Here is a 23,762-nt window from a genome sequence, read left to right on the forward strand (position 1 = left end):
TTGATCAATATTGTTGTTTCGACACATCTTTAACTTTTGTAGATATGTGTATGTGAGGAGAGTATAAGTAAAGAAAAAATAATTTTTTTTGGGACACTTGTCTGGCACATGTCGTGTGAGTTTCTTACGGGTGTCGGACACCGATCAAAGGAATGTCACTGTGTCAAAGTAAAGAAAAAATTGACTTTTTTGGACATCGGTCTGACCTATCCGACACGTGTCGTAGGAATGTCGTACGAGTGTCGGACACCACGACACGCCTAATAATAGAGGTGCGGGTGTTTGATAGGTTTTATATACCATCAACAATCAACACTGAATTTTATCGCTAGGAACATGCATAGTTATCTTCATTGGTATAGGCACTGTATAGTAAAACAATCTATTGAAAGAAGAATTGATTGTTATATTTTTTTTTCCAATAAAAATAACACTAAATGATATTCTACAAAGAAAAATTGTATTCTATAAAAAATTAACCCTTCAGTCCAATTTTTCTTTCTTGAAGCTTCCTTCTCTCTATGCTATCTGTTCTTTAAAAAAAAAACTATATGTTCTTTAAAACAAAATGAAGTTACCCCAAATTTCATTTTGTTAAATTTCATTTTGTTTCCTCACCTCTCTGGTCAGTTCCATTCCATAAAGAAAACAATCCTTGTATCTTGTAGTAACTTCTTCCAAAACGAATTTATAGGATCTTGCATATCATAACAAAAAAGAAGTTTTAAGGGGGACATGGATGTTGGTCATGGTGGTTTCAAGGTTTGAGATTTGAAAGAGAAAGAACCTTTTTTTTTTTTTTGAAATTAAAGACAGAGAGAGAAAATTGATTGAAGGCTTGAAGGTGTGGAGAGCCGGTTGCATGTTTTACTGATTGACAAGTAGTGTGATGTGGCACCGTATATTGGGCGTGTGTACAAGCGTTTGATGGTAGCATAGCATTCCTCATAGGGAATGGATTCTCTCAAGTGTAATTTACACTTGAGAGAATAAAGTGTGGTTTGTTACCATTGATCAAGAGAGAGACATATAAAAATTTAGAGAATATGAATTTAGATGGTGTTAGATTACACTTTATTCTCTCAAGTGTAAATCACGCTTGAGAGAATCCATTCTCATTCCTCATATCTGAATCATGTGATTTTATGCAATTTTTCGAAACAGAACTTATTTGAGTCACGAGATAATTAGAATATAAGATAATTAAGCTTATGTTTTGTACATTATTTTTATTTATTTATTTATTAAGCAAATGATGTGCATATGAGAAATCCTCACCAACACCCTAAATAAATTAAAAATAAAATAAAATAAAAAATATTGGGGTGACAAAACCTAACCCAATTAAACTACATAATCAACCAAAAAAGGGTATACAAATACTCACACGCACTACATGCAATGCACTATCCCATGAACTAGCATACAGGCACGAAACCAGATTGCAAAAAAGAGTGTTGTGTGAAATAGAACACTAACATCTCTAATAATAAGTTAAATTGTAGTTAGGAAAGCATACATACACTATGGTTAGATGCATAATAGTCCTAAAACCTAGTCCAAGAAACTATTGCATGGTTAAGAGACTAGCTACATTTCCTTAATCAGCATCACATGTGGATGGAATTGCTTTGTTTAAAATTCCCCATAAGTAATACTTTGATTGAGATCCTGCAAAATGAGTAACTCAAAAATTTAGACACAATTAGCAAACAATAAAGTTTAAATGAAGAAGTAGCATATTTGTAATATAATAAAATGTAACTCACTCTTGTATTGGTTTGGGAGCATTGTAGAAGGAAAAATTAAAAGCTCAGCATTTTCAACCCTAGCTCTTATGGCAAGGTCATTGGAAATCATTTCATCAACTAGCTGGTCAAAATATCTCTCAACACTGTAAAACGACAATAATACTAGTTTAAATATGAGCATGGAGAATAGAGTTTATTTTAATTTTGTCAATTGTGGATAGCAGAAATTAGCAGTTTGATAAAATTTCACTTCCCAGAAGTGTTGTAGTGTTACTATACTAGTATAGCACTTTTGTACTAAATAGCGTGTAGCAAAACAATAGTGATTTTTTCAAATTCCGTTAGCTATAAGCCTATAACCGATATTTAACAACATTGGTGTTCAAATCACGCATGTTCTTAGTTTATGCAAAATGTTACCTTTCATTCTGAGGAAAGAAATAAAGGCCAATGCTCAGATTATTTGTTCCAAATTTTTTGAAACTCTCTGGCCATACAACTGATCTTTGAATCATGTCTGCATAAAGCACATTAGGGATATGTCTTGTCGACTCGAGAACTTTAGGGCATGCTAAAGTGGACAAATGGCACATTAGTCTAGCAATGCTTTTATCATAGCTTTTGTTCAAAATCTGCAAATTTCCACTATTATCCACAAAATTCAACGTCAGACCTTCACCATAGCAACTAAAAAAAAATATACATTAAGGGTCCGTTTGATTTAATCAAACGGACCATAAGTCCGATAGAAGGTAACATAAATAACAATAAAAAGCAAATTTCTTACCTCCAGATTGGATCAGCAATAGGCTGTGGATCAACAACAGTAAAACACTCCTTGTTGGAATCAACTTCACCTTTTTCTGAATCTTTAGTCTCACTATCAGAATAATCTGTGTCTATTACCTCTGCTTCACAATCCTCACAAAACCAAATAACCTCATCTGTAAAAATCACAGGCCCATCTAAACAATACCTGAAATTGCGAAGTTGAGGTGTATAAGTCCAAAAGGTATTTAAGAATTTGAAACTACAACTTTATAAAATGCAAACTTCATTGTTGTGATAAAACAAAATAGCATGCTAAGATCAGTATGCTTCCAATGAAGAAATGAAAGTTCATGGTATTATTAATACAAGTGATTCGTTTTCCAATTCAAAAGAAGAGAACGGTGGTAATCACACTGTAATTTGAATCATAGGTAAACAATATCTTATAATACAACTCATTTGTATTAATAAATACCATGTTTTAGATACATATTAAATCACGTTTTAGATACATATTACGGTTATCTCTTTCTTTAGAATTCACATTCAAAACAAATGAAATTTAGAAGCATGCCATGTAGCAATAAAAATATATGCATATGCTACTTGAGTATGATGGTGAAAACCTGCTAAAATCCTAACTTAACATGCATCCTTACTAAAAGTTAAAACCTTATTTCTGCTTTATCTAACAAATTAGGAAGGAAAAAAAATAGTCCGGAAAAATTTATGTCATAAAAAAACAGAAACGGCTGCATCTTGCATGTTCAGCAAGTATAACGATTAATATTTACTACAAGTACATGCAATGCCAGATAGTAGATGAAAAGAGTAAGTAACAAAGACCTATGCAGTGCACAATCTTCACATTTTTTACAATATACCAATGCCTCTTGAAAGCCTTCATCGCCACACGTAAGACAAACGGAGACCTACAACAAGTAGGGTAAAGTTTTACTTCAATGATTCATAAAAATTGTATGTTTCCAAAAAAGTTTTATTTGATACTTCCATTGCAAATCAGAAAATGATAAATACCTGAGGCATCATGGTTATCCCTGACTCATTAGAGAGAACATCTGTATCCACTTCATCTTGAGAGCTTCCGTCTGCAGTTTCGGTCTCAACACTAGACTCCGAATGAACATCAATCTCCATTACGACAGATGGTAGCAGTTCAATATTTGTGTCATCATTAGGGTGTTGGCTCTCATAATATGCTACGACTTCTTCTTGAGGTTCAATTTCAGTATGTAGACCATGCTTAGTTAGGGGTTCAAAACTTGAACCAACTGCATCTGATGGTGCAGATGAGACTGGTTCTATGACTATTTCATTTGCAGCAGAATTGGAATTGACAACTTCTATTTGGGTGTTAGAACCAGCAGAGTAGTGCAACTCCATTGAGATTGATCGTCGCTCATCATTTGAATTCACACCATAATTAAGAACCTCGTGATGTTCTTTGGCTTCTGTTACTTTTCTCTGTGAATCAATATGATTTTTGGGTTCAAAAGTTGATCCCTCTGCTTCTGCTGGTGTGAATACCTGAGCATTGACCACTGGTTTTGATGATTTCACGGGACTTCTTATCCCATTATTCATCTTCAGGTATTTACCTCTTGTTGCTCCTTCAACCTCAGGCTTGAAACCATGATCCTTTGCACCAGTGTCATCCCTGAGTTTCCTTTTTGACCATACAGCTGGAAATTTCCTGTTCTTGAAACTAGGAGATTCATTTTTCACATTTTCTACCTTGAAACCACAATCCTTTGCACCAGTGTCATCCCCGAGTTTGCTTTTAGAACTTTCAGCCGGAACTTTCTTGTGCTTGAAATTAGGAGCTTCATGACTCACATTTTCTACCTTGAAACCATGATCCTTTGCACCAGTGTGATCCCCAAGTTTCCTGTTAGAACTTTCAGCCGGAACTTTCTTGTGCTTCATACTATGTGCTTCACAACTCACATTTTCTACCGGGAGCCCATTTTTCTTAGATTTTGGAACTTTCTTAGGTTGAACTACTGAATTCATTTCAGAAGCATTTGGAATTTGTCTACTGTGTCGTCCATTTGAATTTTTACGTTTCATTGATTGCTCATGTAGCTTTAATAACATTTGATGTTTCTTTCCATTATTATGCTTTTCCACAAAGTTGTGATGCATCTTAACATCACAAATTTTACAGCGTGTAGTATTTGACTGTCGATACAGTACTGGGGCTATAGCAGGAATAGTTGGTTCCGGCGTTTGATGCGATAAGCACTTTTTATCAGCATATTCTTCCGGCATTTGATCTGGTAAGTGCCTCTTATCACCATAGTGTTCCCGGGTTTGTTGTGGGAAGTGCCTCTTATCAGCATAATGATCTCGGGTTTTATGTGGCAAGCACTTGTTATCAGCATAGTCTTTTAGCTTTTGATGTGATAAGTGCTTTTTATTAGCAAAGTCTTCCGGCATTCGATGTGGCAAGTGCCTCTTCTTATCAGCATAGTGTTCCTCCATTTGATGTGGTAAGTGCCTCTTCTTATCAGTATAGTGCTTCTCCGTTTGATGTGGTAAGTGCCTCTTCTTATCAGCATAGTGTTCTTGTGTTCGATGTGGCAAGCACTTGTTATCAGCATAGTCTTTCGGCATTTGATGTAGTAAGTGCCTCTTACCACCACTGTTTTCTAGCTTTTGTTGTGCCAAGTACCTCTTATCACCATAGTCTTCTGACTTTTGATGTGCAAAGTACCTCTTCTTACCAGCACGGCGTTCCTCTGTTTGATGTGGAAAGTACCTTTTCTTATCAGCACAGTGTTCCTCCATCTGAGGTGAAAAGTACCTCTTCTTATCAGCACAGTGTTCCTCTATTCGATGTGAAAAGTACCGCTTCTTATCAGCATAGTGTTCCTCCGTTTGAGGTGAAAAGTACCTCTTCTTATCAGCATAGTCTTCCTCCAATTGAGGTGAAAAGTACCTCTTCTTATTAGCATAGTGTTCCTTCGTTTGAGGTGAAAAGTACCTCTTTTTATCAGCATAGTGTTCCTCCGTTTGATGTGCAAAGTACCTCTTCGTATCAGCATAGTGTTCCTCCGTTTGATGTGAAAAGTACCTCTTATTATCACCATAGTGTTCCAGTGTTTGTTGTGGCAAGTGCATCTTATCAGCATAATGATCTGCCCTTTGATCGGAATAGTGTGCCGGTGTTCGATGTGGTAAGTGTCTGTCATCAACATAGTGTGCCGGCATTTCATGTGATAAGTACCTATCATCAGCATAGTGTGCCAGCGTTTCATGTGATAAGTACCTATCATCAGCGTAGTGTGTCGGCGTTTCATGTGATAAATACCTATCATCAGCATTGTGTGCCGGTGTTTCATGTGATAAGTATCTATCATCAGCATAGTGGTGACTGTGAGGAATTTCGTAATTGTAGTAAACTTCTTCATGATTGAAATCATCGAATGGCATATTATCATTCCAACCACCTCTATAATTATTTTGAAATTTTCGACTCTGCAAATAAGCATTAAAACACGAAGCAGTGTGTTAAATATAAAACCAATCATGTCTTTCACCTAACAACTTAAGCTTTTGAAACAATTGATTCATAACACAGTGCATAGATTGATATTGTGGCAACATTCAGAAACCACTACCTCAACTTTATCATTTGCAATAAGGTTCAAACACTATACCATTTGAATAATTCTACCATTCAGAAACAAACTAAAACAAACAACATTGAACTTAATTTCCAAACTAGTCACAGTTTTGAAAAGCATAAAAATGCAGGAATATTATCATTCCGATCACAAGTCCCAACAAAAAATCTAACATTTCGACATTTACTACAAGCATCTTCATTTCCATATTACGATAGTTATTTATGATATTGTCATTTTTTATAAAGTAACTCGACAATGGTGTCGGACACCAAGGTTGTCAGAATCGGGATTTTGCTTTAAATCCAAAGAGGATAGTAAGAAGCAAAATCGTAAATCGCAATCAAAATCGAAGGATTCTACTCGATTAATTTTGTTGAATCGAAAGGGGAAATCAAGATCGCATAATCGAAAATCGCAACCAAAATCGATGGATTCAACTCATAATAGTAAATATATACATATATTATAAAGTGCAAGTACTCAAAGTTTAAAATCATAAAACAATCAAGTCTCAAAAATCATACGACAAACATAAATCCATGGATTTTGCAATTTTGTGCGATTTTACTGGGATTTTGCTCTGATTTTGGATTTTACTTAGGATCCAGATCCATGAGGGTGTGCAAAATCGCAAAATCCATGGATTTTACGACTTTGATCCCGATTTTGACAACAATGTCGGACACGTATTAGTGTCGGATACGTGTCAGACACCGATACTTTGACAATTTTGGAGTATTGGGGATTCAGATCATCTAACTACTATAAAAAGAAATTCAACTCAACAAAAGAGAAAAGAAAAAACTAACCATGGTGTCGGATTGAAGGATTTAACCAATAAACGATGAGAATATCAAAGACGAGGAGAAGGAACTTTCACTACTTAGAAACCCTTTCCAAACCAATGTACTTAGTTTTGAATAACAGATTCAAAAACGATCTCAAAACCAACCAAGAAACTTTCACTACTTAGAAACCCTTTCCGAACCACCAAATTCAATATCAAATGAATTTTATAGATTACACAAAAACAACCAAGTACAATACCTAACTTTACAGCTACATCTTAATCAATGTCCTTAATCTTGAATAACAACATAATCAAAACAAACAAAAAAATATTCTAAACCAAAAGAAGGAGCTTTAACCACTTAAACCTCTTTTCAAAAACCCTTAAGGCCTTAACCATTCATGCATTATTTATCCTAACTCCGAAAGAATTCATATTCAACCTTTTTCCCAAAACCCCAATTCAAAAAAAGCATCTTTTTAAAACTCACTCAAAACAAAAAGGTTAATAGAAAATAGACAAAAAGAGAACGATTTTTAAAAGGCTTAAATACCACATTTGTCCCGGTATATACGCACTTTTTTGGTTTTAGACTGTGTATCGTTTTTTTTGGGGTTTTGTCCCTGTATGTGTAAATCTTGTTGATTTTCGTTTAAAAAATGACTGCGTTCGTAGCTAATTAGCTACAAACGCAAACAAGAGAACCGAAAATCAACAAGATTTGCACATGTTTATCAAAAAAAAAAAAAACAAGATTTTTTTTAAACAAAAACTGACATAGGGACTAAAAAAAAAACACGTACATACATGGACGATATTTAAACCTTTTTAAAATTCCTCATATTACTCTCTTGTTTTACTATCTTTAACATCAACAGAAACTACATTCTATAAACAACCTTTCCAAACACCTTAATCATGCATACATTGTTAACCCTAATTCAGAAACTTTTCCCAAAACCCCAAAATATTTTATTTTTTCAAAAAAACATCTTTTTTACCGTAAAAACACTCAAAACAAAAAAGTCCAAACAAAATAGACAAAAATAAATCCTTAAATTCCTCCAAAAAAAAAAAAACAGAAACTACAATGCACACATTCACTTTGACATGAATAGACTGTAACTGAAACTCAAATCTACGAAAAAGAAAAGAAGAAAGAAAAAACAACAATTGTAACAAAAGACAAAAACTAACCATTGTGTCGGATTGAAGTGTTTCTGCGATAAAGAACGAGGAGAAGATTGCGGTTTATATTGGCTCTGAACCCGCCAAGAATTTTTTAGACTGTTGAATGAAGAGTAAAGTGGGGCGTGAAAACAGAGTGACAATAATATTATTTTTTCAAAAAAAATAAAATAAAATAAAATATATATATATATATTAGACAACTAACCCTTATATATATATATATATATATATATATATATGGTGAGATTTAACTTGAAATAGAGAATGTGAGCATTTAATACATTGAATTTCATTTGATCCTAACTATATATATATACTCCCTCCGTCCCGAATTATAAGAGAAAATAAAAAAATCACACTTATTAAAAAAAAAGTAAAACATGAGAATTTGAAATATGTTTTTGTGGGTTTTTCTTAGAATAAGTTACATAGGAAGATGTAAAAACAATTTTTATTGGTTGTTGTTTATTGAGAAAAGGGTAGAGAGAGAAAATTAAATGCAATTTGCATTTAATTTTATGAGAATAAGGGAAAAACATTCTGGAAAATGAATTTCTCCCTTATAATTTGGGACAAAAAAATTGGTTTTTTTCCCTTATAATTTGGGACGGGAGGAGTATATATATATATATATATATATATATATATCTTCCTTTGATCACTATTAGAGCAAAAGTTTTATGATTAAAAGATATCATATCATATATTAAAATGTCATGCACAGCAAATCTGAGAGAAACATAAAATTGTTATGAATGAGTTCAATTTTTTAACAATATAAAGTATTTCAACAATAATTTAAACGATCATATGACTAAAAAAAACACGTATAAAAAACATGTTCTATAAACATTCACCTTAAGTAACAAAAATTTGTTGTTCAGTGTACTTCCACATCCAACGTGATATCATTCTATCAAAATTAATGAGAATCATAATTCGTCACACCAATATTAATCATGGATATCTACAACGTATGATTGACCATGTTGATAAAAAAAAAAGGAATATAAGAAATAAAAACACACGTATCTATATTAACAATTTTATTCAACTTTCTTTTCTTTGCAACTAGTACTTAATACTAATCTTGACCACCGTCTAAATTAACATAAAAGGAGAATTATTAGTAAACACATAATTAGTCTCCATATATCAGAGCAAAAGTTGATTCGAAACCATATATATCAGAGCAAAAGTTTTAATTTTAAGATTGAAAGAAATCGTATATTAAAATAAACTCAACATATGATAATGAATGAGAAGATTATTATGAATGAGGTTAATTAGTTTTTTAACAATATAAAGTCTTTCAACAATAAATTAAAAAATCATAAATAATTGAGTAAAAAAAGCAAAAATAAAAAAATGCTCTATAAAAATTCACCTTAGCCAACAAAATTATTTGTCTTTGGGTACCTCCGCATCCACCGTGATATTCATCCTATCAAAATTAAAAAATAAAAAATAAACATAAGCACAAAACCATAAATTATAGAAAAATGGGACAAACGGGTTTTTGAAACACGATAAAGAATGAATTTAACAATTGTGAAGTGTACTGATACTGCATAATGAATGAGTTCTGTATGAGTTAGGATCCGTTGACACCAGGTGTCAAACTTTACTTTGACACCAAATTTAATCCGTTGATTCTTTTTAATCCAAAGGTTTAGATTAGGCCACTTAAAAAAGTCAATACTCGCGTGAGCACTCTATTTTCATTCCACACCAAATCCCTAATTCGGTGTTTAGTCTCCACTGCTTGAATCAATCTGGAAAATCGTTCTGAAATTCAACTCATAAAGGATATTTCTTCATTCTTGGTGACAAAGCTTCTTATCTCTTTGGTTTGTCTATTGTCATCAAACTTTCGGCCACATGGACATTCAATAGAGCCCAACCAAATTATTCTCCACCCCCTGCATTCAGCATACAATATCATTAGTAGTAGATCAATTTAAGTGATGAATGTAAACCCTTAATTGATTCTTCAATACGAACTTTATTTCACAAATTAATTGCTTTGTTATGAAATATCAATTTTTTTTTACACTTTCTTAAAAATATCAAACTTTATAATTGAAACCCATATTCTTTTGGGTGGTGATTAATGTCCATAGTTGTTTACCGGAGAAAGGGAAACCGGAAATGAGACAAGGTTGCCAGATTAGAAGAGGTGGAAAGCAAGCATAAAATTAGCGATTTGGTGATAAAAGAAAATAGAGCGCACACATAGTCACGTAATTTTTTTAAGTGGTTTAATTTAAATCTTCAGATTAAAGAGAATCAACGGATTAGATTTGGTGTTAAAGTAAAGTTTGACACCTGGTGTCAACGGATCCTAACTCGTTCTGTATATATAATAGAATATAACTTTATATAAGCGTATATATTCAACAATCAATCCAACAAATAAGTGAGATACGAATTTTTTTTTTTGGGATACGAATATTTTTTTTTTCGTTTTTTAAAATCTTTTTTTGAGAAGTTTTCTTTCCCTTAAATGCAGTTTTGGCCCCCCAAGTTTCACAATTGCTTGATTTTGGCCCCCCACGTTTCAATTACTTGATTTTAACCCCCCTAAGTTTCACAATTGCTCGATTTTAGTGCCCCAAATTTCAGTTGTTCGATTTTGGCCCCAAAATTTATCCTCTTTTGCATTTGCTAGTCCCGGTTGACTTTTTTGACTAAAAATTGCTTATGTGCATTTTTTTTAAAAATTAATAATATGTTTTAATTAAAAAAAATATAATAATATTTGCTTTTATGAAAAATGTATTAAAAATTGTTTTTTTAATAAAGGGTTTAATAATTATTTTTTATTTTTAAAAAAAGTTTAAAAAATAGTTCATAATTTTTTTTTTTACTTTTTTATATAACAAAATTATTTTATAAACTACATATAATACAAAAAATATTCTATAATTTAGTTTTTAAAAACTTATTTAATTTTAAAATGTCACATAGCCAATTTTTAATCAAAAAAATCAACGGGGGGCTGGCAAATGCAAAAGGGGGTAAATTTGGGGTCAAAATCGAGCAATTGAAACTCGGAGGGCTAAAATCGAGCAATTATGATACTTACGGGGTTAAAATCAAGAAATTGAAATGTGGGGGACCAAAATCAAGCAATTGTGAAACTTCGGGAGTCAAAACTGCATTCAATTGAATGTCACGTAAGCAAGCTCTATAATTAAATGACACATAAACAATTTCTATGAGAATGTTCGAGAGAGCTCCATGGGAATCTCACTATTTATATAATAGAGATAGAGATATAACCATGGTGTGCTCTGTTTACAAAACGAGGTACCCCTTGAGGCGTACCCCCAGTAGTCATTGGCGGAACTAGGGGGTGGCTGGGGTGGGCCACGGCCACCCCCGGATAAATGAGAAATTACTTTAATACCCTTGGTATATTTATACTATTAAAACTATATATACTGGTTTGCATACACATAACACCAATATTGATGCACAGCCTAGTGGAACTGAGCAGAAAACACCACGCTGAGGGCGCGAGTTCAACTCCCTCCAGCCCCAGTTTTTTATTTTTTTTATATATATACACAAACAATGAACAATTTCTATTTTCTTTCAAAAACAAGTTAACTATTTTCAAATAAAAAATCATTCTCTTTTTTTTTTTTTTTAAAATCATTCTCTTTTAAGTATACATGTAATATGATAAAATATATAATTATTTTATGATCAACTTTATGGAAGTATTAATTTAAAGTAAATCATTAATAATTTCAAGTCACTTGCTACACGTAGAATATTATTTACGGTAAACAATTTAATTTTTTATGATCAAATTTGTGTTTCTTATTACCTAAATTTTTGTATGAAATATAATTTTTTTGTTTAATTTATATATTATGAATTTTTTAGCGGCCCCCCCGAATTTTATTTCCTAGTTCCGCCACTGCCAGTAGTGACTTTATAATATATAAACACTACCAAAGTGTGTGTCCTATCCAATGTGGGACTTAAAATAAACTTTTTCAAATTCACACACACTCTCATTCTACACTTGTGTTTATTTCTATACCAAGTTCAGTGGCGGAGCTAGCTCAAAATATTGGGGAGGGCCGCAATTTTTCTTTTAAAGAAAATAAAAAGTCATGAATGCAAAAACACCAAATACACAACACCAACACTAACACACCTCAAGCCTATCTATCTTTGTCTAAGCCTCCACTAATACATGTTGGAACATGATGAGAATTGGAGGAAACTTGGTATTGAAGTAAACACATAGTGTTAGAACCATGTATAGTGTGAATTGAAAAAAAGACTATTTAAGTCCCACATTGCTAAGATCACCCTTGTTGGTAGTGTTTATATACCACAAAGTGGCAACCAAGGGTGTGCCCTTGGGGTACCCACTTTTGTAAGAAAGGGAGACCGCACACAATGTCGAATATCGCGGGCGCGCGCGCGCGCCGCCGTCCGGCCGGCCGGTTCGGGACGGGCTTGGGTGATATATTAATTTTTGAATTAAATTTCCTTTATTGCGTGTCCCCTTAATTCGCACATTTTAAATGTGCTTAGACCAAGTCTGAAACAGATTTTCAAATCTGTTAACGGTCAAATTACGTGGCCTATTCTTATGCACACGTTTTTTCATTTGACTGAGCAAATTCAGCTCCTTGAATTCCTCTGATTTCAGCTCCTTACTTTCCTATAAATACCACTTCATTCTTCAATTTTAAACTCACTTTTCTTTTCTCTGCATTCTGAGAAACTGCTTTCTTTCTCTCTATTTTTCTTCTTCGTTTTAAATTATTGTTGTTTCAATATTTGAACGGTTGTAACCGTAGAATTGATATTCGTATATCAATTAGAGTGGTTCGAAGTTTCGAACCATATTTGGTGTATTTCTGACCGATACTACAGTGCAGTAGTTCATCGGTATTTAATTGAAAACGGCTGTTTTATCTTGGGGACTTCGCGGGAGATATACTACAGTGCACTTTTCGAGTAAGAAAGCGACCTAGTACGTGACTTAGCCAATAATTTATTTCGTTGCCATTTTTGAAAAATTCGTTTTCTGTTTTTATAAAGTCAGCAAACCAGTTTTTAACAATACACAACAACTTTGCTTCAAAAAAAAAAAACAATACACAACAACTAGGAGGACACCACATCAGATCATGAACGATCTGAGTAATCACCATTACAAAATACACCTAGCCACATCTATAACACCAAAAAAATTAAGGTAAAGGGACACCATTACAAAGCTGCGTTACATACCAAAGCACCTAACACCACAACAAATTCAAACAATCACAACAAGATGTGCAACCCTAAGCCATAAAAAGTTGCAAATTGAACTAACACACTCCTAATAGCAGGCAAACAACAAAACCCAAAACAGCTCCTACACATTGCATTCCAAAACCAGTACAAACAAACACTTAAATAAAATCAAACACTTCACTAATTAATTTTACACCACTTCAACTTTGTTGATTCTATTGCTTTCTACTAACTCAAAATTGAAGGCAAATAAAACTCAATGACACCGTTCCACTAACTTAAAAACCCCACTTCTTTATCAAATTTAACAACAAACAACTAAAATTGAGCAAGTTTTCTAACAATTTAACAACAGGTGACCTACAACAACATTCAATAATAACACTTTAACATAAAAATCTGAGAGAACAAAGGGGTTTCGTGAGACATACATGAGAACAGAAATCAGAGAGATGAGAAAACGAGGTCCGGTGGAAGGTGGTGTCGTGGGTTGCACAGACGGTGCTTTCGTGTGGTTGCCGACTTGACGTAAACGGTTGCGACGGTGTGAGGGTGAAGAAGCAAGAATATTCTCAGTTTCTCGCGTGTGTGATTCTAGGAGGAAAAGATTATATTGTAGTTTAAAAGAGTTACCAAGGGCATAATAGTAATTTCCCATGTAAGAAAAAAAATTTAGGCTTAAATGCAGTTTTACCCCCTGTTTTGAAAAATGCGGAATTTTACCCCCCTATTTTATAATTTGTTGGATTTTGCCCCCCACCAAAATTCTGCACAAAATCTGCATCTGAGCTTCAAGTTCAAAGCTTCGCACAAAACTCAATTTGGATCAATAATTCACAAAAGTGATACCGAAACGACCGCAATCGAGTTAGTTTTCCACATAATCAAACTCCACTAAATTTGGAGTTACAGAGAGAGATTAATTACCGTTTTAGTGAAGGTATATTCAAATTAATTATCGTATGAAATTACTATTTGTATTTTCGTCATGCCTCTCACCCTGTAGCTCATTTTTGAATACTATTTACATGTATGGAAATCTAACGAAATTACCCTTGTTGACATTTCAATTTCGTCGAATTTGGAGTTACGATGCGTTCGATAGATAATGTTGAATTTAAAGGTCACAAGTAGATTTATGCAGAATTAGTAATTGGACAGACCTTCACTAAAACGGTAATTAATCTCTCTCTATAACTCCAAATTTAGTGGGGTTTGATTTTGTGGAAAGCTAACTCGATTACGGTAGTTTTGGTATCAGTTTTGTGAATTATTGATCCAAATTGAGTTCTGTGCGAAGCTTTGAACTTGAAGCTCGGAAGCAGATTTTGTGCAGAATTTTTGTGGGGGCAAAATCCAACAAATTATAAAATAGGGGGGTAAAATTCCGCATTTTTCAAAACAGGGAGTGTAAAACTGCATTTAAGCCAAAAATTTTAAAAAAAACTGGGGCAGGCCACAACCCTGCCGAGCCCACATGTAGCTCCGCCCCTGACCAAGTTCTTCGTAGAACTTGCTAACTTGTTCCAACAGTTTCACATTTACTTTATATTTATAGTGGGTCAGACAGGCGCGAAACTCTGTCTAACTTATATCTAAAAAATATAAAGATATGTTTTATGTTATGGTGAGTTTGTTAATAAAAGATTTTTGCTGTTAAAAAAATGTGTGTCTTATGTTATGATGAGTTTGTTAATAAAAGATTTTTGTTGTTACTAAAAAAAATCAAGCATATTGTTGGTATTATGAAAAGTCCACACAAAAACTAATGTATATATCAATATCTTCTATACTATATATAAAGAGAATACATGAATTTTTGTGTGGACTTTTCATAATACCAACAATACCCTTGATTTTTTTAAGAAACTTGCCATAATATAAGACTTTTTTGGACATTGGACATACGTTAGACACAGGCGCAGAACGCACTTGCCTGACCCGCTAGTATAGTATAGAATAGATTAATTTTAATAAAACTAGCGGGCCAGACAAACGCATTTTGCGCCTGTGTCTAACTTATGTCAAAAAAAAGTATGTCTTACGTTATGTTGAGTTTGTTAATAAAAAATTTTTGCTGCTAAAAAAAGATGTGTCTTATGTTATGATGAGTTTGTTAATAAAAGATTTTTGTTGCTATTAAAAAAAATAAAGATATTATTGGTATTATGAAAAGTCCACACAAAAACTCATGTATTATATATATATAAATATATATTGTATGTATAATGACATTTCATCCTTAAAAATAATAATAATTTTCAATCAAAGTGTACATTAATGCATGAACTGAACCACACCACCAACCAAAGGCATAATTTGCATGAAGTGAACAAATAAATTTCTTTCTTCCATTGGATTCATTCATTCACATCCATTTCATTCATCATGAACTTAATCACTCTCTTTCTATTTTTTCTTCTTCTTATCTCATTAAATTCCCATTTTGCCCTCGCCGGAAAACGCAAGGTCCACATCACCGACGACTTGGACGATGTATTCGACGACGAGGAGGATGATGATTGGAAAGAATGGGGCAAGAAACCTGCTCCCTCTTTCGCTCCCTCCGATTTTACCAAGTTGGATGATTCCAAGATCCAAGAGGAGATGATGAAACGCCACTCCGGACCCGTCATCGGATTCGTTAAGCTCCGATTTGGTGTTCGCCGGACTCCGGTAACCACATTTTCCTCCGATTTCATTATTACTATTTTTTTGCTTTTATCCCTCTTTTTTAAAATAAATAAATTAAGCTCAATTTTGAGTTAAATCTGTGATTTTTACTTGTTATGCATGATGGGTTTCTTTCATCTTTTAATTTTTTGTTAATTGAGCTTGAATTTTATGTTATCCATTTTTTCAAATAAAAATATTTAGCTCAATTTGAGTTGAAGATGTGGCTTTTTCTGTCAATTTACAAATTGTATTATTTGATATGAATATGGATATGACAATGTGCTTTATTCTTAAGATAGTTTATGTTGATTATTTGTGTTAATTTAATTTTCTATTGAACTTCGAGGTAGAAAATTAGTACTATTAAGGAAAAGTCTAATGGTAGAGCTTAAGTTTAGAGTTTGGATTGTGATGCACGTTTTTCAGTTTTTGAACTTAAGTGAACACCACCCTTGGTAAAAGGGGATAAATTCAACTCTTCCATATAGTTTTTACTTTTTTTGTTTTGAAAATTCAGTATCCGGACCAAGGGCCGACTAATTCGAGGGACACCAATTCCACTGTCCACTAGCGGTGGGCCTATTTAAAGTTAGAGTTTTTTTTGCTCTGTATGGATTGACCCAACACAAGAAGTGGCTTTAGCCGTTAGGAGGTTTCAAACGTGAGACCTTGAGAAGAGCTTTTACTTGTTATATTTGATATACAATGAGTCGCGATAGTTTACAATGTGTTGTCATGCTAAAGACACTCTTTTTAGTACTATTTTTCATTATTGGGTGAAATTTATGTGTCTTTGTTTTCTATAGTAGAGAGGTTTCTGGTTTGAACTTTTGGGTGAATGTTGAGTACTATTGCAAATTTTTATGTTTGATTTTAGGACAAGGTAGCTGAACTTGCCATGAAATGGACACAAGTTCTGAGAACAGGAGCTGTTGGAGTAAGGTTTACAGGTGTTGATCTGAATACAATCATGTTCAACATGGACAGCATCAAAGACTTGGAGGAGGTATGACTTCTATTTTTACTTCTTTTTTCGAACATAAAGAACCAACAATGGTTTTATCATTAGATGTGATTTATGATCAAACATTATGGTATCATATGATATGACACATGTATCCGATCTCACCTAGTTTGGAAAAGATTTTCAATGTCATCGATATTATGTTCTTCACCTGCCCCTATCAAATGATGTTGAATTCCAATCAAAGAACTCAAACTTTTGGTCTTATTGTATTGAAAAACTAGCTTTAAATTCAACCTAGAGGAAGTAGTAATTTTGTGTGTCATTAGTTTATGATGCTCTCTATCGATAGTGTCTCATACTCTATCATGTCAACAGTTGAAGGAATTTGTCTTTGACCAATCAGAAGCATATGAGATTAAAATGGGGGAACAATTATTTCGAAGACCTGGAGATCCATCCCTAGATGAAATCATTCAGAAGTATAATAGTGAGAAAGGCAAAGAAGATAATGCTAGTCCAAAGGAAGTTGATGGAAATTCGAAAACAGAATTGTAGTTAACGGTGCAAATATAATCCTCTGGAAGTCGAGATAAAGCAATTGTATCACATTTTTTATACGGTTACCCCAAGTCTTGTTATTTTTATAGTCCTGATGTACAACTCTTCCTTTCTTTCATTGCGTTTAATTAAGGTTATATACTTTTTTTTTTGAACCAGCATTAAGGTTATAAACTGCATTTAAATAATAGTGAACAAGTAATCACCCCTTGCTGCATTTGGCAACACTAAGAGAACACACTTCTAGATTACGACCAAATATCATTGCCAAAAGAAAATGCTTTGAACACAAATAAACCTTGGTAATGAAAAGATCTTTTGAATTTCATGATAGCTGCAGTTGTAAATTGTAATAATAGAAATTCACAAGGATTTCATCATTGTTTACATATGAATAAGATGGAAGAAGCCATTATTTCAGCTTGTTACTGAAATCAGAGAGCTCAAGAAGCTGAATCCTGGGGTTGGCTGCTGCTTCATCCCTCTCTTTTTGAGTGTTGAACCCCCAATTCACTAATTCAAACAATCAAGTTTAATAGTAATTATTATACAACTCTTAAAAGCACAAGTACCGCATAACATAGAAACTGAAAGACACAAAATGGAGAGTGCATAAGTTAATTTATTTTTCGAATCAGGAGAGTGCATAAGTTATAATGAGAAAAAATATGAAAATAATTTTACCTAGATACAAGTTCCAATTATCTAACTCTGGCTCTTTGATGACATTTTTAAGGGTTGCAAGCCTATCTTCCACAAAGCTGTTTAAAATTAACTACAGTTAATTTCTGCTAATATATCTTAACAAAGTAAAAGTTATATAAATCAAAATAACCTCTGGGGTGCACAGAAATCTTAACTGTAGTGTCAGCCCTTGATGTTCTGGCATTTTTTGAAGCTTCTTCAGCACTTCTACCTTAGGACTAGTGAGAAAATATAAGATGGTTTTAGAAAAACAAATTTATCAGTGAAATGAAGTATTAATATAATGCAGCACAGAAAAATTGCATGTGTCCAAAGATATCAAATAGCAATACTAACCCTGTTCCCAGACCATATAGCCTTTCTGGTGGTATAGTTATTCCTGCAAGTTCTTTAAGTAAAGCATCGGCAAAGCGGCCCTGAAACCATAGAAAGGATAGGAAATTGTGTAGAAAATGCAAATGCATAAGAGCATGTCAATAGGATTAGGATTATTGTCTTCATGGTAGGAGCAGAGAGAGAAGCCAGACCTGTTTTGTGGTGACAATGTACACTCTTGAACTTGCAAATCTTAATGCATCAGTAACACCAGGATATAATCTAGAGGTAAATCATAGTTAGAAGTTGCATAATAGGATAGCAGCATGTAGAGCTCAAGAATCAAGATACTTGTGTAAGAACAAAATCTTATTTTAATGTAAGCAGTGGAAACTGAAAACATAGTTGCAGGGAGATTTCTTAAATTTTATTTTACTGCTTAGGTTTCTCATAATTCATCTGATGTAAGTATAAAAAAGAATTAATATTGTCGACCGCAAATTGCAGAAAATAGCAGTTTGTTCAAACACGCTACCCTACAGTGTTTTATCCTTTATTTGACAATATTTTGTACTAAATAGAGTATCGTTGAGGAACAACAGTTTGTTTAAATTTCACTGCACTATAGCGCTATAGCACCGCAATATTTGTTATTTGACAACACTGAAAAGAATGATCACATTTCATAACACTACCTGTTGGCTTGAATCCAACCAGTGAAATCCTTCTCCAACCAATCATCTCTGACCTTTCCAAACAGTTCTATCAGATCATCCCTATTCTCTTTCCACTCTTCCATGACAATAGGCTTCAATTGGAACCAGTTCTCCAATATGCCCTCAACTGTGAGCCCCTCTGCCACCTTTCAGAAGAACTATGACATCAGTCAAATTGGCATCATCATAGATCACAAAGTTCCTTAGAATCTGATGATAATGTTATGACTTCCACTTGTTAATTCATGATAAAAATCAATGGCAAAGACTTGCACCAAAAATAAATAAAGCCATGGTCTCTATAGTTTTAAACTCACCGAAGATTTTCTGATGGAAGGAACTCTTGTCTCAAGCAACAATCTCACGAGTAAAAGTGTTTCATATCCAGTTTCCACCACTGGTCTCACCTGACATGGAAAATCTATAACTTCATCTTCAAACTAGTCTTTGATACTTTATTTGAACATCTATCTATAAATTTAACTAAATACATCATTTGAAAAGTTAAGCATATGGGATTCGGCCCCTTTTGTATACAAAAAAAAAAAAGTTAAGCATAAATATATAAGTCAGCCACAAAGTTAGTAGAATAACCAATAAGTAATAACAAAATAAAATAAAACAAAACTAGCCACAATTAAATTATTTACTGCAATCATTTGTTCAACAATCCAATCTTCTGTGGCGGAATCCACACTGTCAAACAAGGCTGGCCATCTCAACTTAGCAGCCTACAAATCATCAAAGAACATATGAAAATTGCTGGTGACAATCAGAAACTTTATACTATTTTCAGTTGTTTTCATCGATTTTTATTTGTAACAAAATGGTAGAAAATACAAGGTGAGAGAGCAAAATAACCTTGAGAGCAGAGATAGCTGTCTCTCCACAGGTATCACAGAGAACTCCATCAAAATCCAATGCATAGAGATGCCCCATTTGCTTCTCTTCCTTTCAATGTTGCCAAAACTAATCCAAAGATGATATATAAAGACTGCATGGTATACAGTTATTTTGCATGGTATACAATTATCCGCCATCCAAACAAGATTGAAATCATTGGTGCTAATATCAATGAAATCATGACACGTGTCAGTATAGCAATTTTTCCTCTTTTTTTTTTGTATTTTTTATTTATCAATCAATAAACGTGACTCCTTAAGTTTTCTTTCTTTCCTTCTTTTATAAATGTGAGATCTTAAACCTCCTCTATAAGCTTTAGTTTGGATTTATTTGTATGATGCTATTATATATTATATATCAACTATGTGCGTGTGCACGCGCGTACGACAAAATACATTAACAACAGATGTTAAAATTGAAATAATCAATATTAAATTACTTATTTAAAAACACAAATTTACTAATCCAATCTTTAAAATGTTATTGTATGTTTGTGTGAGCGTGTGTCTGAGTCAAAATCCTATAACAAAATTGAATGCTTTGAAAACCAATCAACTTCACATATGGTGTTGCTTTGTAAATAATAGTGATGGTGGTTTTCAAATGGTGAGTGGCGAAAATATGACAAAGAATTTGCAAAATGCATCCATGGATCCATACTTGATTATGTAAATGAGCTTCTTTGAATTTATCATGATGTAAACACTTGACATATAATTTTTTTGATACAGGTACAAATAAGATATTTTCAATTTATTTTAATAAGTTTTTATGAACAAGTGTTTATTGATTTAATGGCTAATTTAGTTGTTTGTCCAAATCATAGATTTGAGTTCCTTGCTATATTCTTATTTTCTTAATCTTAAAGGCTTAATTACACATTTAATCATTATGTTTCAAGTTGGTCCTCTATGTTTTAAAAGTTTCAATTTGATCCCTTATGTTACTGATGTCAACTCAAGTTTGTTCTTTTTATTAAATTGAGTTAATTTCATCTAAATTTCTGTTAAATTTTGAGTTAATTTCCTTCAAAACTTTCACGTGACACACTCTTAAGTTGTCCATGTATGCAAATTTGTTAGCTACATGAAAGATTTAAACCAAAATTTGACGAAAATAACTAACTTGATACTTTTTAAACTTAAGGACTAAATTAAAACCTAATATAAACATAAAGGATCAAAAATGTAATTAAGCCTAATCTTGATAAACATTTAGTAGAACCAAGTTTCCATTGTATTGCTTGTGTGCGGAATGAAATGAGTGCCAGGGATTTGAATCTACCGTTAACTGTGGGAGCATCTACAATGAATGTGTTTGAGTTAAGACAAGAAACGCATGATAAAGATATGCAGTGCAATACATTTCTATTCAGCCATGATGATGTCAACTTACAATTAGGGTTGGGAACAGGCTAGACCTTGACAGGCCTGAGCTTGGCTTACAATTTTTTTTCAGGCCTGAGCCTGGCCTGTGGCCTATCAAATGTTTTTTTTTTTTGCCTGGCCTGAGCCTTTTAAAAGTCTGGCCTGGCCTTGTAGCCTGTTTAAAAGTCTGTGCTACATTAAAGCTTCTCTATATAGTTTTTTAAATAGACTAAACAGGCCTTAAAAAGTTCACATTTAAATTTTTATAATTTCTACAACATTAAGAAAAAGCTAATAATATGATTAACACAATAATTAAAAACTAATAAAATAACAAATACGATTACGAAAAGTCGCAATAATTAAAAGCTAATAATATTTATATAAATAATATTTTTTTATAAGATATAAATAATAATATTATATAAATAATAATTATTATAAACAGGCCGGCCTATCAGGCTTCGTAGGCCTTTTTAGAAGCCTAAGTCTGACCTATTTATGTAAACAGGCCGTTTTCAAAGCCTAAACCTGACATTTTTAATAACCAGGCCAGGCTTATACAGGCCAGGCCGAAGGCCCCTGTAGGCCGCCTGACCTATTCCCAACCCTACTTACAATACATGATTTTACCTAATAATTACATTTGATATGGCAATGATGATAAATAATATTCAAATATTCTAATTAATTAGCTAGTTAATACTCCTACACATCAGTTATTCTCATCTTTCAGTAAATTTTATTCTTCTATAAATTTGCATGTTGCAGCATATCAGAAGACAGAACAAGTCAAATTAAGTTTATATCCTATTAAAGGATATAAACTTAATAACTAGTGATGCAACATGCAAATTTATAGAAGAATAAAATTTACTGAAAGATGAGAATAACTGATGTGTATGAGTATTAACTAGCTAACTAATTAGAATATTTGAATATCATTTACCATCATTGCCATATCAAATGTAATTATTAGGCAAAATCATGTATTGTACGTTGACATCATAGCTGAATAAAAACGTATTGCACTGCATATCTTTATGAATGTGTTTGAGTTAAGACAAGAAACTCATGATAAAGATATGCAGCGCAATACATTTCTATTCAGCCATGATGATGTCAACTTACAATACATGATTTTGACTAATAATTACATTTGATATGGCAATGATGATAAATAATATTAAAATATTATAATTAATTAGCTAGTTAATACTCCTACACATCAGTTATTCTCATCTTTCAGTAAATTTTATTCTTCTATAAATTTGCATGTTGCAGCATATCGGAAGACGCAACAAGTCAAATTAAGTTTATATCCTATTAAAGGATATAAACTTAATAACTAGTGATGCAATGTGCAAATTTATAGAAGAATAAAATTTACTGAAAGATGAGAGTAACTGATATGTATGAGTATTAACTAGCTAATTAATTAGAATATTTGAATATCATTTACCATCATTGCCATATCAAATGTAATTATTAGGCAAAATCATGTATTGTACGTTGACATCATAGCTGAATAGAAACGTATTGCACTGCATATCTTTATGAATGTGTTTGAATTAAGACAAGAAACTCATGATAAAGATATGCAGTGCAATACATTTCTATTCAGCCATGATGATGTCAACTTACAATACATGATTTTGCCTAATAATTACATTTGATATGGCAATGATGATAAATAATATTCAAATATTCTAATTAATTAGCTAGTTAATACTCCTACACATCAGTTATTCTCATCTTTCAGTAAATTTTATTCTTCTATAAATTTGCATGTTGCAGCATATCAGAAGACACAACAAGTCAAATTAAGTTTATATCCTATTAAAGGATATAAACTTAATAACTAGTGATGCAACATGCAAATTTATAGAAGAATAAAATTTACTGAAAGATGAGAATAACTGATGTGTATGAGTATTAACTAGCTAATTAATTAGAATATTTGAATATCATTTACCATCATTGCCATATCAAATGTAATTATTAGGCAAAATCATGTATTGTACGTTGACATCATAGCTTTGAGTTAAGACAAGAAACTCATGATAGAGATTTAGGGAGGGGGTTCCCCTTGAGAACGTGTATTGTTTATAAAGCAGAAATAGTGTGC

The 23,762-nt window shown here is 32.8% G+C and overlaps 3 protein-coding genes across 7 annotated transcripts; 1 reads left to right on the forward strand and 2 right to left on the reverse strand.

Moving 5' to 3' along the window:
* Positions 1-1,195: 1,195 nt before the first annotated feature.
* LOC123893229 lies at positions 1,196-8,273 on the reverse strand. Of its 2 annotated transcripts, none has more exons than XM_045943166.1 (7): positions 8,163-8,273; positions 3,561-6,023; positions 3,369-3,454; positions 2,539-2,727; positions 2,172-2,396; positions 1,770-1,894; positions 1,196-1,671 (listed from the first exon to the last, which is right to left on the reverse strand). In XM_045943166.1, the coding sequence occupies exons 1-7, from the start codon at positions 8,163-8,165 to the stop codon at positions 1,601-1,603; spliced, it is 3,162 nt and encodes a 1,053-aa protein (XP_045799122.1). In that variant the 5' UTR covers positions 8,166-8,273; the 3' UTR covers positions 1,196-1,600. The 2 variants fall into 2 exon arrangements, with proteins under 2 accessions (XP_045799122.1, XP_045799121.1); XM_045943165.1 differs by lacking the exon at positions 8,163-8,273 and adding an exon at positions 6,985-7,485 and having other exon boundaries at positions 1,266-1,671.
* A 7,412-nt stretch (positions 8,274-15,685) lies between these two features.
* On the forward strand, positions 15,686-17,781 carry LOC123891566. The gene is made up of 3 exons (XM_045941444.1): positions 15,686-16,103; positions 16,981-17,109; positions 17,446-17,781. The coding sequence occupies exons 1-3, from the start codon at positions 15,816-15,818 to the stop codon at positions 17,623-17,625; spliced, it is 597 nt and encodes a 198-aa protein (XP_045797400.1). The 5' UTR covers positions 15,686-15,815; the 3' UTR covers positions 17,626-17,781.
* Positions 17,782-17,927: 146 nt separating this feature from the next.
* On the reverse strand, positions 17,928-20,358 carry LOC123891565. 4 transcript variants are annotated; one of them, XR_006803158.1, is made up of 9 exons: positions 20,226-20,358; positions 20,015-20,095; positions 19,682-19,771; positions 19,344-19,510; positions 18,861-18,930; positions 18,670-18,749; positions 18,464-18,551; positions 18,313-18,389; positions 17,928-18,141 (listed from the first exon to the last, which is right to left on the reverse strand). XR_006803158.1 is itself a non-coding variant. In XM_045941441.1 (9 exons), the coding sequence occupies exons 1-9, from the start codon at positions 20,301-20,303 to the stop codon at positions 18,041-18,043; spliced, it is 807 nt and encodes a 268-aa protein (XP_045797397.1). In that variant the 5' UTR covers positions 20,304-20,358; the 3' UTR covers positions 17,928-18,040. The 4 variants fall into 4 exon arrangements, 2 of the variants coding, with proteins under 2 accessions (XP_045797397.1, XP_045797398.1); XM_045941441.1 differs by having other exon boundaries at positions 18,489-18,551; XR_006803159.1 differs by having other exon boundaries at positions 18,122-18,215.
* Between the last annotated feature and the right edge of the window lie 3,404 nt (positions 20,359-23,762).

The sequence above is a fragment of the Trifolium pratense genome, linkage group LG6, assembly GCF_020283565.1.
Source record: "Trifolium pratense cultivar HEN17-A07 linkage group LG6, ARS_RC_1.1, whole genome shotgun sequence".
Taxonomy (NCBI): domain Eukaryota; kingdom Viridiplantae; phylum Streptophyta; class Magnoliopsida; order Fabales; family Fabaceae; genus Trifolium; species Trifolium pratense.

What these genes read in the sequence shown, in the direction of transcription:
- LOC123893229 (XM_045943166.1), bottom strand. An exon ending in ATTGCTGATCCAATCTGGAG is followed by an intron (nt 2,397 to 2,538) that starts GTAAGAAATTTG and finishes TGTGGATAATAG; the next exon opens with TGGAAATTTGCAGATTTTGA. An exon ending in TTCTTTCCTCAGAATGAAAG is followed by an intron (nt 1,895 to 2,171) that starts GTAACATTTTGC and finishes GTCGTTTTACAG; the next exon opens with TGTTGAGAGATATTTTGACC.
- LOC123891566 (XM_045941444.1), top strand. Translation starts at nt 15,816, where the DNA reads ATGAACTTAATCACTCTCTTTCTATTTTTTCTTCTTCTTATCTCATTA. An exon ending in TTGGTGTTCGCCGGACTCCG is followed by an intron (nt 16,104 to 16,980) that starts GTAACCACATTT and finishes GTTTGATTTTAG; the next exon opens with GACAAGGTAGCTGAACTTGC. An exon ending in GCATCAAAGACTTGGAGGAG is followed by an intron (nt 17,110 to 17,445) that starts GTATGACTTCTA and finishes TCATGTCAACAG; the next exon opens with TTGAAGGAATTTGTCTTTGA.
- LOC123891565 (XM_045941441.1), bottom strand. Translation starts at nt 20,303, where the DNA reads ATGGGGCATCTCTATGCATTGGATTTTGATGGAGTTCTCTGTGATACC. An exon ending in TTGTTGAACAAATGATTGCA is followed by an intron (nt 19,772 to 20,014) that starts GTAAATAATTTA and finishes TTTCCATGTCAG; the next exon opens with GTGAGACCAGTGGTGGAAAC. An exon ending in TAATTGGAACTTGTATCTAG is followed by an intron (nt 18,142 to 18,312) that starts GTAAAATTATTT and finishes TGTTTGAATTAG; the next exon opens with TGAATTGGGGGTTCAACACT.